The sequence below is a fragment of the Bombina bombina genome, unplaced genomic scaffold (genome assembly GCF_027579735.1).
Source record: "Bombina bombina isolate aBomBom1 unplaced genomic scaffold, aBomBom1.pri scaffold_688, whole genome shotgun sequence".
Lineage (NCBI taxonomy): Eukaryota > Metazoa > Chordata > Amphibia > Anura > Bombinatoridae > Bombina > Bombina bombina.
Window position 1 is genome coordinate 31266 of NW_026512612.1, and position 15103 is coordinate 46368.

At 39.2% G+C, this 15103-nt stretch overlaps 1 protein-coding gene across 1 annotated transcript in view; it reads right to left on the reverse strand.

Annotated features, from left to right (window-relative positions):
• The window catches only part of LOC128644427 (inositol hexakisphosphate kinase 1), a gene marked incomplete at its 3' end in the record, with an annotated part of 52490 nt that overhangs the window by 28159 nt on the left and 9228 nt on the right, over positions 1–15103 (reverse strand). The window contains exon 2 of the mRNA XM_053697052.1: positions 7526–8080. Within this exon, the coding sequence (XP_053553027.1) occupies positions 7526–7580 (55 nt within the window). The remainder of the gene's footprint in view (positions 1–7525; positions 8081–15103) is intronic.

The following is a 15103-nucleotide window of genomic DNA, read 5'->3' on the forward strand; positions in this document are numbered from 1 at the left end:
GCTAAAATCATTTTCCTCATACAAACAGAAATCTTCATCTCTTTTCTGTTTCTGAGTAAATAGTACATACCAGCACTATTTTAAAATAACAAACTCTTGATTGAATAATAAAAACTACAGTTAAACACTAAAAAACTCTAAGCCATCTCCGTGGAGATGTTGCCTGTACAACGGCAAAGAGAATGACTGGGGTAGGCGGAGCCTAGGAGGGATCATGTGACCAGCTTTGCTGGGCTCTTTGCCATTTCCTGTTGGGGAAGAGAATATCCCACAAGTAAGGATGACGCCGTGGACCGGACACACCTATGTTGGAGAAAAACGAAAACCGAAATAAACAAAAATGCCATTTTCGGCCGAAACTTTCTGCGGCCGAAATTTCGGTGCATCCCTAATTTAATATACCCATTTGGATACTCAGAATTGGTTTTGCTGGGAGTGTGGTAATTCATTACCTCCATATATTCATCCTGTTTACTATTTCCATATATAAATTTTTTTGGTTTTGGGTGGATTGGTTAATTAGCTTAAAAATACCCCAACAGTGTAATAAAGGAGTTGGTTGATTTTCATTATAACTGAATTATAGTCTAAGAAAGACAAGGCTGATATAGATATATATATATATATATATATATATATATATATATATATATATATATATATATATATATATATATATATATATATATATATATATATATATATATATAGTCTTAATACATTGTTTGATTATGTATTTTTTCGTCTTGACTTTTCAAGACACCCTGCGAGGTATAATGAAAATGTAATTATGAACTGCTTAACTTATTTGCACTGTCGGATTATAAATAACGATATTTAAAAAAAAAAAAAAATTGCATGCTCTATTTGAATCCACAATTTTTTGGGGGTTCAGTGTCCCTTTAATTAACGGTGGGGTCATGGACTCTCCATATACGGAAAGAAAGAAATCGGGTATGCATACATTTTGTTTTCTTTCCTAAGATATGGAGAATCCACAACGTCATTCCAATTACTAGTGGGAACCGATACCCAAGTTAGAGGACACGGAATGAATAGGGAGGGAGAACAAGACAGGCAGACCTAAACAGAAGGCACCCCGCTTAAAGAACCTTTCTCCCAAGAGGCCTCAGCCGAGGCAAAAGTATCACATTTGTAAAATCTAGAAAAAGTATGCAGAGGGGACCAAGTTGCAGCCTTGCAAATCGGTTCCAACGAAGCTTCATTTTTGAAAGCCCAAGAAGAGGAGACAGCCCTAGTGGAATGAGCTGTAATTCTCTCAGGAGGCTGCTGTCCAGCAGTCTCATAAGCAAAACTAATTATACTTCTCAACCAGAGGGAAAGAGAAGTAGTGGTAGCCGTCTGATCCTTACGCTTTCCTGAGAAACAAACAAAACAGGGCAGAAGACTGGCGAAAATCCTTAGTCGTCTGTAGGTATAATTTTAGAGCACGCACAACATCCAAGTTGTGCAAGATGTTCCTTATGAGAAGTAGGATTGCGACAGAGAGAAGGAACAACAATTTCCTGATTAATATTTTTATCAGGAACCATTTTAGGAAGAAACCCCAATTTAGTACGAAGAACCGCCTTATCTGCATGAAAGATAAGGTAATCACACTGCAAAGCTGAGAGTTCCGAAAATCTCTGAGCAGAAGAAATGGCAATAAGAAACAAAACCTTCCAAGATAAAAACTTAATATCTATAGAATGCATTGGTTCAAACGGAGCCTGCGGCAAAACTTTAAGAACAAGGTTAAGGCTCCAAGGAGAAGCAACAGGTTTAAACACAGGCCCGATTCTGACCAGGGCCTGAGAAAATGATTGAACATCTAGCACATCTGCCAGACGCTTATGTAAAAGAATAGATAAAGCAGAAATCTGACCTTTCAGAGAACTGACTGGCAACCCTTTCTCCAGACCTTCCTGGAGAAAAGACAAAATCCTAGGAATCCTGACCCTATTCCAAGAGTAGCCTTTGGATTCACACCAATAAAAAGGTATTTATGCCATACCTTATGGTAAATTTTACAAGTAACAGGGTTGCAAGACTGTAGCATGGTCTCAATGACGACTCAGAAAACCCGCACTTAGCCAGAATTAAGAATTCAATCTCCAAGCAGTCCGCTTCAGAGAAAGGAGATTTGGATGGAGGCATGGACCCTGACTTAGAAGGTCCTTCCTCAGAGGCTACCCCCAAGGTGGCAGAGATGACATCTTTACTAGGTCTGCATTCCAGATCCTGCAAGGCCATGCAGGAGCTATTAGAATTACTGACACACTCTCTTGTTTGATACGAGCAATGACTCGTGGAAGGAGCGCCAACGGAGGAAACAGGTATGCTAGACTGAAAACCCAAGCAATCGCCAGAGAATCTATCAGAGCGGCCAGCAGATCTCTTTACCTTGAACCATACCTTGGAAGCTTGGCGGTCTGCCGAGACGCCATCAGATCCGATCCAACTCCGGCACCCCCCACTTGAGGGTTAACCTGGAGAACACCTCCGGATGAAGAGCCCACTCCCCGGGGAGAAATGTCTGCGTGCTCAGGAAATCCGCTTCCCAGATAGACAATTGTGAGCTTGCGCCCACTGAATAATCCGATCCACCTCCTTCATGGCTAAGGTACTCCGAGTTCCTCCCTGGTGGTTGATGTAAGCCACTGAGGTGATGTTGTCCGACTGAAACCTGTTAAACTGGGCTAAAAAAAGACAATTGAGGCCAAGCCATCAGAGCATTATACATCGTTCTCAACTCCAAGATGTTTATTGGAAGAGCAGACTCCTCCTAAGTTCATAGTCCCTGCGCATTTAACGAGTCCCAGATTGCTCCATAGCCTAGCAGGCTGGCGTCCGTGGTCACCATCACCCAGGAAGGTCTCCGGAAGTATGTGCCCTGAGACAAATGCTCCTGAGCAAGCCACCACAGGAGAGAGTCCCTTGTCGAATGGTCTCCGTTCCATTGTCTGAGCATGCACAACTGCAGAGATCTCAAATGGAATCAAGCAAACGGAATTATGTCCATGGAAGCGACCATCAGACCAATTACCTCCATACATTGAGCTACTGACGGCCGAACAGTAGATTGAAGAAAGGCAAAAATCTTGGATTTTCTGACCTCTGTCAGAAAAATTTTCATAGAGAGGGAATCTATTATGGTTCCTAAGAAAACCACCCTTGTAGCTTGAACAAGGGAACTCTTCTCCAGATTCACTTTCCATCCGTGGGAACGTAGAAAAGACAACAGGATCTCTGTATGAGAGTTTGCTTGTTGAAATGATGCCACCTGAACCAATATGTCGTCCATATAAGGCGTCACTGCAAATCCCTGAGAGCTGATCACTGCCAAGAGAGCCCCCAGAACCTTTGTGAAAATTCTGGGAGCTGTGGCAAGGCCAAATGGAAGAGCCACAAACTGAAAGTATTTGTCTAGAAAGACGAATCTCAGGAACTTGTGATGATCCCTGTGGATGGTAACTTGAAGATACGCATCCTTCAGGTCTATGGTCGACATGAACTGACCATCTAGAACCAAAGGAAGAATGGAACGAATGGTTTCCATTTTGAAGGATGGTACCCTTAAAAACTTGACACTTTAGGTCTAAAATGGGTTGAAAAGTTCCCTCTTTTTTGGAACCACGAACAGATTTGAATAGAATCCTAGACTCTGTTCTCTTAATGGAACTGGAACAATCACTCCCAGGGAGGAAAGGTCATGAATGCAGTTCAAGAATGCCTCTCTTTTTTACCTGGTCTGCAGATAATCATGAGGTGGAATCTGTCCCTGGGAAAGTTTTGAATTCTATTTTGTAACCCTGAGATACTATGCCCACAGCCCAAAGATCTGGGACATCTCGTATCCACGCTGGACAAAACAGGGAAAGTCTGCCCCCCCCCCCACTTGATCTGATACCAGATCAGGGGCCAACCCTTCATGCTGACAGACTCAGTTGAGTGTTTCTTTGATTGCTTCCCCGTATTCCAAGATTGATTGGGTTTCCATGAAGATTTGGACTGTTCCTGCTTAAAAGAGGGAGAGGAAGACTTTTGAAGTTACGAAAGTAACGGAAAATACTTTGACGTCCTTTAGGTCTGTTCTTGTCTTGTGGTATAAAAAAACCCTTTACCACCCGTAAGATCAGAAATTATTTCTGTCAGACCAGGTCCAAACAAGGTCTTACCCCTGTAAGGAAGTGCCAGAAGCTTGGACTTGGAGGTAACAGCAGCTGACCAAGATTTTAGCCACAAAGCCCTATGGGCTAAGACAGTGAAGCCAGACATCTTGGCTCCCAGTCTAATAACTTGCATGCAAGCATCAGAAATAAAATTGGCTAGTTTAAGAGCCTTTATCCTATCTTGGATCTCCTCCAACGCAGTCTCTACTAAAATTGATTCAGACAAGGCGTCGCACCAATAAGATGCCGCACTTGCTACTGTGGCAATACAAAACTAAAGGTTGCCATTAAAGACCTTGATGAACATACATCTATTTCAAATAAGCCTCCAGCTTTTTTTGTCCATGGGATCCATAAAGGAGCAGCTATACCCTATACGGATCGTAATTCTCTTAGCCAAAGTAGAAATAGCCCCTTCTACTTAAGGCACCGTGCGCCATGAATCTTTAATGGAATCAGCAACATGAAACAATTTTTAAAGACGGGGAAAACAGGGAGAAAGGTATCCCTGGCTTCTCTCATTCCTGTGAAATCTCTGTCACACGGTCTGAAACAGAAAACACTTCCACAGAGGAAGGAACATCATAGTATTTATTAAGCTTACTAGACTTAATAAGGTTGACAACGACAGAAGTATCAGAGTTGTCCAAAGTAGCCAATACCTCCTATAACAGTATACAAAGCTGTTCAAGCTTAAATCTGAAGTTTACTTCTTCAGTATCAGATGAAGGAATTATATACTGTCCGAATCTGAGATTTCACCCTCAGAGGCTACCGACGTATCCTCCTCATCAGACTTATGAGGGAGGGCAACCTGCGTAGCAGCAGATGGGACAGATCCCTTACTATCTGAAAAATGTTTAATTTTCCTCTTGCGTTTCCCAAACATAGGAAAAGCAGATAATGCAGCAGATACCGCAGAAGATACCTGTGTAGCAAAATCTGCAGGCAAATAAACTCCTCCAGGAGGCTGAGAGGAACTGCAGGGCACTGTATGTGACGCCATAGAGGCTTGGGACGTTTGAGGAGAAAGCTGTGGCATCGCCTGAACAGCATCATCCTGAGAGACATTGGGCTCAGAGGGCAACAATTTACCTTTAAATTGAAGTGTTCTAGCTAAGCATGCAGCACAGAATTGCATAGGCAAAACAATTTGTCCCTCAAGGCACAACAAGCATTTGTCAAAAGACAAAGTCTTGGTCCATGTCCATAAAACTAAACAAAAAATTCCCCAAATTGTAGATTTTTTTTTAAATACACTGTCACTTTAAGAATTTTTTACCACAGCTGCTTAACCTTATACAAAAAATTCTTTAAAATACACCAATCAGGCCCTCTACACCTCAGACAGGCTGAGGTGCCTTACCGCAACACATACACAATTTGGCTGCCAGAAGCCTCTAAAACAATCATAGTAGATCGACACTGAAGAGACTGAAATTCAAAGCAAACGCTCAAGCAGTCTGTCAGTTAGCCTGTTCTAGCTAAGCAAGTAAAGAAAACCAACTGCAAAATTTTAAGTTTATACATAAATCCCTGTATAAAACATAAGCCACACACATACTAATAAAGTATTTCAACAAAATTAGCTTAAAAAGGAAAAACGTCCCAAATAAGGGAAGATTAACCACTAGTCTCAACATACATAATCTGCCTGCCCACTGCCAAAGAAAATCCTGTATTAAGGATTTTAAAAATGTCCCCATCTACTGCATATGACATTCTTCTGATGTGCAAGTCTCCAAGACCTAGAAGACAAAAGCACTTACCTGCAGTCTAGCTGTCCGGCAGGAAGACAGCTCACAAGGCGTGAAATGACACATACTCCTTACAGAGCTCTGTAGAAAAAGAAAGAACAGAGTAACCAACTCTGGCTTTCTGTACCATGGGCAGCAATGTGTTAGGAAACAAAGCAAGGACTACCTCACAACTTCCTAACTGCTTAAAAGCCACCACTACTCTACTGAAGAGATTGACGTGGACTCAGCTAAACCCAAATCCTTGCTTGCAAGGAATAGAACCAGAAAAAGGAATTCATTTCTTCAGACACCAAACTTCCCCTCCTCCATTGACAGAGGCAAAGAGAATGACTGGGGATTAAGGGTAGGGGAGTGACTTAACAGCTTTGCTGTGGTGCTCTTTGCCTCCTCCTGCTGGCCAGGAGTGATATTCCCACTAGTAATTGGAATGACGTTGTGGACTCTCCATATCTTAGGAAAGAAAATGCTCACACTTGCCCCTTTAAAGACACCCAAATAAAACTATTTCTGCTGCCACCACTTTAAGATTATTATATGGGAAATTCTAAGGAAAACCCCAGACTAAGATTAAAAATCTCAAAACACAAATTTAGCACAAATCAATCTAAACACCACAATACTATTATACTAGTCTCTTAGGTAACAGTTCAAATATCAGAAAAAGGTAAAAACATTTGTTATGAACAAAATGGAATCAGTCACAGTGCATTTAAATTAAAAAGGAAATAAATACACACAGCAATAGTTTTTAAAGCAAAAAGGATAATACGAATAGCCTCTGCACCAGGGAAATAGAATGAATAATGGTCACACACGCTGTTTCTAGCTTCCCATGTGAAAGACACATATTGCTGAAACCACAATTAAATACATTTTTTTCTTCTTGAGATTAAGTTTCTGATAAGGCCCCTACCAGAGTGGGCAAGGAAGGTAGTCACCCCTTTTATATGACACACCATAAATGACAGTGCAAACCCTGGCTGAAGTTATAGATTAACTTATAATTTTTTGTTATTTATATCCAGTACATATACGGTCTGTCACATTTGGTCACCCAGCAACATGTGATTAAAACATTTAAGATATTCTAGTGCGTCACTTCTGATCGACTAGATTCACAAAGATACCCTATGCGCAAAGCAAAATTCCAAAGCCATCTCCAATAGTGTCATATATAAAATATAGAATATAAAAAGGAACGTTAAAGGGACACTGAACCCAAATTTTTTCTTTTGTGATTCAGATAGAGCATGCAATTTTAAGCAACTTTCTAATTTACTCCTATTATCAATTTTTCTTCGTTCTCTTGCTATCTTTATTTGAAAAAGACATAAGCTTTTTTTCTTGGTTCAGGACCCTGGACAGCGCTTTTTTATTGGTGGAATAATTTATCCACCAATCAGCAAGGAAATGGGCCGGCATTTAAACTTACATTCTTGCATTTCAAATAAAGATACCAAGAGAATAAAGAAAATGTGATAATATGAGTAAATTAGAAAGTTGCTTAAAATGTCATGCTCTATCTGAACCATTAAAGAAAAAAATTGGGTTCAGTGTCCCTTTAAGTGAGTAAGTTGGAATGTAGCCAATTACCTTCAAGTGCTTCTTGATCCGATCCACAGGGAAGCTTTATCATCAGCGTGTCCATTGAAGGATTCTATGCTCCTTAAGGAACAACCAACTAGTAGTGAGCTGTGACGCTTTACCCCTCTGCGGCATCTATTACCTCTCAAATTTCGAGCACAAACACCGCTCCTCAGACTGCCGTTCCACTTTTTCCACTAACCCGGTGTCCAGGCTCGAATATATAAGCTCCACAAGTAACAATCTCACTGGGTTTGCTGTGCCATAAAACAACTTTTATTTCATCGTTAGACATTAAACCATTGCTGTCGTCCAAAGACTTGTAAGATCCACACCATGCGTGTAGAGGTGCGTCACGAGTCATCTGACGCATTTCGGCCAACGGCCGCACTCATAGCTTAAGCTTACTTCTGATCGACCTCAGGTTGCTTTCTGTCACCATGGGTTGACATCTTTGAGTCATAAAAATCACTGTAGTAAAAAGAATGAATTCCCTGTATCTTGTTGAACCAGATGTAGGTAGTAAAAACCAGTTGCCCCATAATTTTGACTTTTTAGATAGTTCTGGTACAGAGTTGTAAATAGCAAAGAAGAAAAAGCAAAGAAAGAACAAAAATTAAACACCTGACATCCTAAAATCATGAGGTCTTCATGACAGGTATGCTCAATCTGAATCACGAAAGGAAAGGTTTTGTGTTTCAAAAAGTTTGGAGTTGGCCAGGGGAGTCTTACAGGAACTTAAGTTAAAAAGGTAAACATTTTATTTAAAAAAAAGGACATTAAAACACCTTGTGCTTTATGTAAATCGTGCTTTTCCTACCTAACCTACAGCCTAAAGCAGCCGTTTAATTTACAGCGCACAGAATTTGCCATTTGTGTAAAATGAAGCAATGCAACATTTCCTTTTAAGCACTGAGAAACTGCTTATGATTTAAACAAACAATATTAATACTTTACGGGAACCATAATCAATATAAGGGGTTTAATTGTTTTATCTTTACTGTCCCTTTAAGCCCTCAGTAGGCATTGTTGTTCAATGTACTTAGTTGTAGGCATCAGACTGAAAATAGCACAGATTTCCTAAAGGAGCTCAGAAAGGGCATTTCATGAAATGCTCTTACAAGAGGCAACATTTATTAAACCAGGGGTTTACAAATCTGTGTAAAATTTAGGAGCCATACAGTGGTATTTGTTTATAGATATATGGAGAAAAAGTCAAAAAGCTAGGAGCCAGGGGTTAAATTCTTGGAGCCAGTGGTTCCCTGGCTCATGAGTTTGTAGAGTCCTGTATTAAAGGGACATGGAAGTCAACATTAAAACTTCTGTGATTTAATTACAGCGTACAAAAAACAAACGACAAAATCCTTAGGTACATGCATGTGTCTTCAGCACAATTATGGGCATATAAAGCGTGCAAACAATGTATGCATGGAAATATAGCAATGTTAGAGACTTGATAAATGAAAGGACGTTAACATTGCTATATTACATATAGCTATTGTTTGCACACTGTGTCTTCAGAAGAGGTTAAAGAAACCGAAGCTTCCTTAAGAAGGCAACCAAACTGCCCATTTTAAATAAATCGCAGGTGAACTTTTTTTTTTGAAAGACATGAAACGGAAACCCAACAAAAACTTTTCTTCCATGACTCAGAGCATACAATTTTAAACAACTTTCCAATTGAATTCTATTATCTAGTTTGCTTTGTTCTTTAGGTAGCCTTTGTTGAAAAGTATACCTAGGTAGGCTCAGGAGAAACAATGCACTACTGGGAGCTAGCTGTAGAATAGTATACAATACAAAATGTCACAATGATAATGTGATAAAGTGTTCATATATAAAAATGTGTTAATCAAATATAAAGAATATCATACAGACTAGGGATAGAGTAGACCGATATATTGGAGCGGCCGATTTTTAGAGCCGATATTTGGACTTTCTGAAATATCAGTATCGGCCAGAAACTTACCGATATGGAGCAAATCAAAAGAAATTTAGCTCTGTGTACTTCAGGGAAACTATATAATTTTAAGTGACACAAATCACATATACTATATAGCACATATAAGCTGGACATAGCATCTATTTATTAATAGATGCTGATAAGAGTCCAAGCCCAGGTGTTCCTGGGAACTCAGTTAACAACTACCATACCACCAATGGCAGCCTGTAGATGCACTTGCATAAGCAAACATACAGTATATGATTTGTGAAAATGGAAAATTTGATCTTTAAGTGGTATGTAAAGCTACATAGTTTCCCTGAAGTACACAGAGCTAAATTACTTTTTCTTTGCTCTTAGGGGTCAGCAATACATAAAATCAATCTGCCTGCTAATTGCTGTCACAAATAGAACATTATTTGTTGCATTCTGATACATTTTACAAATTCGCAAAACATTTCACTAAAGCTGCAATAATTGATGATTTTTTTATTTAAAATATTTTATTTTCCCCTTTCATCGGCATAGAAAAACAAAACAATTTATGCTTACCTGATAAATTTATTTCTCTTGTGGTGTATCCAGTCCACGGATCATCCATTACTTGTGGGATATTCTCTTTCCCAACAGGAAGTTGCAAGAGGACACCCACAGCAGAGCTGTAATATAGCTCCTCCCCTAACTGTCATAGCCAGTCATTCGACCGAAAACAAGCCGAGAAAGGAGGAGCCATAGGGTGCAGTGGATCATCCATTACTTGTGGGATACCAATACCAAAGCTAAAGTACACGGATGAAGGGAGGGACAAGACAGGAACTTAAATGGAAGGAACCACTGCCCGTAAAACCTCGCCCCCAAATATAGCCTCCGAAGAAGCAAAAGTATCAAATTTGTAAACTTTTGAAAAAATATGAAGCGAAGACCAAGTCGCCGCCTTGCAAATCTGATCAAAAGAAGCCTCATTTTTAAAGGCCCAAGTGGAAGCCACAGCTCTAGTGGAATGAGCTGTAATCCTTTCAGGAGGCTGCTGTCCAGCAGTCTCATAGGCTAAGCGGATTAAGCTTCTTAGTCAAAAAGAAAAAGAGGTTGCCGAAGCCTTTTGACCTCTCCTCTGTCCAGAGTAGACAACAAAGCAGATGTTTGACGAAAATCTTTAGTAGCTTGTAAGTAAAACTTTAAAGCACGGACCACGTCCAGATTGTGTAACACAAGGATGGAACAACAATCTCTTGATTGATATTCTTGTTAGATACCACCTTAGGTAAGAACCCAGGTTTGGTACGCAGGACTACCTTATCCGTATGAAAAATCAGATAAGGAGAATCACATTGTAAGGCAGATAGCTCAGAGACTCTACGAGCCGAGGAAATAGCTACCAAAAAGAACTTTCCAAGATAAAAGCTTGATATCTATGGATGAGTTCAAACGGAACTCCTTGAAGAACCTTAAGAACCAAGTTTAAGCTCCATGGTGGAGCAACAGATTTAAACACAGGCTTGATTCTAACTAAAGCCTGACAAAATGCTTGAACGTCTGGAACATCTGCCAGACGCTTAACTAGCTGAGAATCCTTTTTCCAAACCTTCTTGGAGAAAAGGTAATATCCTAGCAATCCTGACCTTACTCCACGAGTAACCCTTGGATTCACACCAATAAAGATATCTACGCCATACCTTATGGTAAATTTTCCTGGTGACAGGCTTTCGTGCCTGTCTTAAGGTATCAATAACTGACTCGGAGAAGCCACGCTTTGATAAAATCAAGCGTTCAATCTCCAGGCAGTCAGCCTCAGAGAAATTAGATTTGGATGGTTGAAAGGACCCTGAAGTAGAAGGTCCTGTTTCAGAGGCAGAGACCATGGTGGAAAGGATGACATGTCCACTAGATCTGCATACCAGGTCCTGCGTGACCACGCAGGTGCTATCAGAATCACCGATGCTCTCTCCTGCTTGATCTTGGCAATCAGTCGAGGGAGCAGAGGAAATGGTGGAAACACATAAGCCAGGTTGAAAGACCAGGGCGCTGCTAGAGCATCTATCAGTGTCGCCTTGGGATCCCTGGACCTGGATCCGTAACACGGAAGCTTGGCGTTCTGGCGAGACGCCATGAGATCCAGTTCTGGTTTGCCCCAACAATGAATCAGTTGTGCAAATACCTCCGGATGGAGTTCACACTCTCCCGGATGAAAAGTCTGACGACTTAGAAAATCCGCCTCCCAGTGCTCTAGACCTGGGATATGGATAGCTGATAGGTGGCAAGAGTGAATCTCTGCCCAGCGAATTATTTTTGAAACTTCTAACATCTCTAGGGAACTTCTCGTTCCCCCTTGATGGTTGATGTAAGCTACAGTCGTGATGTTGTCCGACTGAAATCTGATGTACCTCAGAGTTGCTAACTGAGGCCAAGCTATTTAACCACTCTCTCCTACAACGTCCTTGCTTGTTGAGAGTTGCAAGAGAATGACTGGCTACGACAGTTAGGGGATGAGCTATATTACAGCTCTGCTGTGGGTGTCCTCTTGCAACTTCCTGTTGGGAATGAGAATATCCCACAAGTAATGGATGATCCGTGGACTGGATACACCTTACAAGAGAAATGATAGTTCAGGCACATGAATTAAATGTTCACAACAAACCTTGAGTAGAAAGTTATGCAGTATAGTATCGATATTCTTTAGCAGTGGATAACAATGCTCTGACCATTAGATGGCGCTGTTACACATGTATAAAACTGCCCATAAGTGACATAATAAAGAAACTTATAGTCCACTCAGTACCAGGGAAGGTATTTGCAATCCAGTAAATATATGGAGCATATTAAAAATGAAAGCAAATAAAACATATTCCAGCATGTCCTTCTCTGTCAAGTGGCACATACATTATATATATATATATATATATATATATATATATATATATATACACACACATATATACACACATACATACATATATACATATATATATATATATATATATATATATATATATATATATATATATATATATATATATATATATATATATATATATATACACACACACACACACACACACACACACAGGTAGCCCTCATTTTACGCCGGGGTTAGGTTCCAGAAGGAATGGTTGTAAATCGAAACCATTGTTAATTGAAACCCAGTTTATAATGTAAGTCAATGGGAAGTGAGGGAGATAATTGTCATAAGTAACACCTAATACATTTATTTTTAGAGCTTTGAAATGAAGACTTTAAATGCTAAACCTAATAAAATATCACACAACACAGAATATATAATTAAACTAAGTTAAATGAACAAAAACATTTGCTAAACAGCATTATAAACCTAATAAAATAATCACACAACACAGACTTCACTTGCATTTTTCTGCAAACAGTTCTTTCTATGCATTCCAATCTGGACTGATTTATAGACAAGAAGATCTTGTTCCTTTGAAATCTGCTCGATAGCTCAGGTCTGGTTAAACTGATTAATGTCTGCTCGCTTGGCTTTGCTGCAACACAAGCGGACAGCTCCACCTACTGGCTATTTTAATAAATGCACTGCTTCTCAATGCTTTTCAATAGCAGTCACATGACTGGAAAAAAAAGGTTGTTATTCTGAAACGGTGTAAATTGAACCGTTGTAAAACGAGGGCCACATATACATATATACACACATTATATATATATATATATATATATATATATATATATATATATATATATATATATATATATATATATATATATATATATATATACACACACACACACACACACACACACACACACACATACATATAATTATACATACATTATTTTTTTTAACCCTTATCTGTAAAGTGAGCGTGTTTTTAGTGAAGTGGCAGCAATATACGAAAAAAAAACCCCAGAAGCCGTTTAACAACAGAACATGCTGAAATGTTATGCTTTCTGCACTATAATGTTTATCTACTTAAAGGGACACTGTACCCAAATTTTCTCTTTTGTAATTCAGAAAGAGCATGCAATTTTAAGCAACTTTCTAATTTACTCCTATTATCAATTTTTTCTTCGTTCTCTTGCTATCATTATTTGAAAAAGAAGGCATCTAATCTTTTTTTGGTTTCAGTACTCTGGACAGCACTTTTTTATTGGTGGATGGATTTATCTACCAATCAGCAAGGACAACCCAGGTTGTTCACCAAAAATGGGCCGGCATCTAAACTTACATTCTTGCATTTCAAATAAAGATACCAAGAGAATGAAGAAAATTTGATAATAGGAGTAAATTAGAAAGTTGCTTAAAATTTCATGTTCAATCTGAATCAAGAAAGAAAAATTTTGGGTACAGTGTCCCTTTAACTGGGAGTACTGAAGAAATTGTGTAGTGTTTAACTTTGCGGTAGGGACTTAAATTTAATTTTATATCAGTGTGCAGTTTCTATGTTTTGGGAAGCAAAGTCATAGTGCAAATCTGTATAAACATATGTGCACGAATCGCACACCTGAGTCAATTCTACTCAAGTCTCAAAATGCTAAAGCCAGCTCTAGTATAAGCACTTAATAATTAAAACATCCTGGATGTCGCATACATTTCAATTCATTAAAACCAAACCCATAAACTAATAAGGGTATGCAGCAATAAGCAATTTAATTCACTTTAGTGTATAATAGTCCTTACAGAAGCTTTTGACGTTCAGTCCATTCAACCCTCCCTGTGATCAGTTCCAAATACTCCACTACAACATACGTTTCACTAAACAACGATTTTAGCTTTTTAAAGGAGCTCCTGGACCGCTGGAAATGTCAAGGTGTGTGTGTCATAATTTTTTTTTTTTTAAGCTCCAGGAAGATCGTGTCACACTCATCTAATTGCCTTTTTTTGTTATATCTATGAGGTTTCTAAGTACAGTACAATAAAAGACAGCAGTTACAAATCGCGTCCAATAGCATTTTAAAACATATATTTACCAGATAAGTAGTTGGCAGCTATATAGTTACATGCTACATATGACGAAGATAATTAGAAACTACTATATTGAAAACACAGTTTAACAGAGACAAAAGAAACCTAATTTTAAAGGAACAGTCAAGTCAAAATTAAACTTTCATGATTCAGATAGGGCATGCAATGTTAAACAATTTACTTTAATCATCAAATTTGCTGGAGCCTTTCTCCCTTGCACGCTGGCGGTATACTGTGTTGCTATAGGGCTATGCGCCTCAGATTTTCTGCTAGTCTGTGAGCGCTAGCCGTATCAGGGAGTCGTTCTCAGATCTGTGTGGTCAGCAGTCCTAGGAATTAGGTGTAAAAGACCCGTATTTCAAGCACTAAGTCGGAGCTCTGTGGATGTGCGTCCACACTCCTCTCCGGCTATCTACGCCCCCCTCTCTTGGTATTCTTAGTTGAATGCCAATTTCTAAGCCCTTGAAGGCTAGAGGGCGTTAGTTTATATGTGCCATATAGATAACATTTTGCTCACGTTTGTGGGTTGTGGATGACACCGCACCATTTGGCTTAAATGCAAGTCAATAGATAAATAAAAATTCATGTGATCAGGGGGCTGCCTGCAGAGGCTCATATAGAAGATTATCACAGAGGTAAAAAGTATTAATATAACTTTTCTGTGCAAAAATGGGGAACGGGTAATAAAGTGATTATCTATCTTTTTAAAACAATA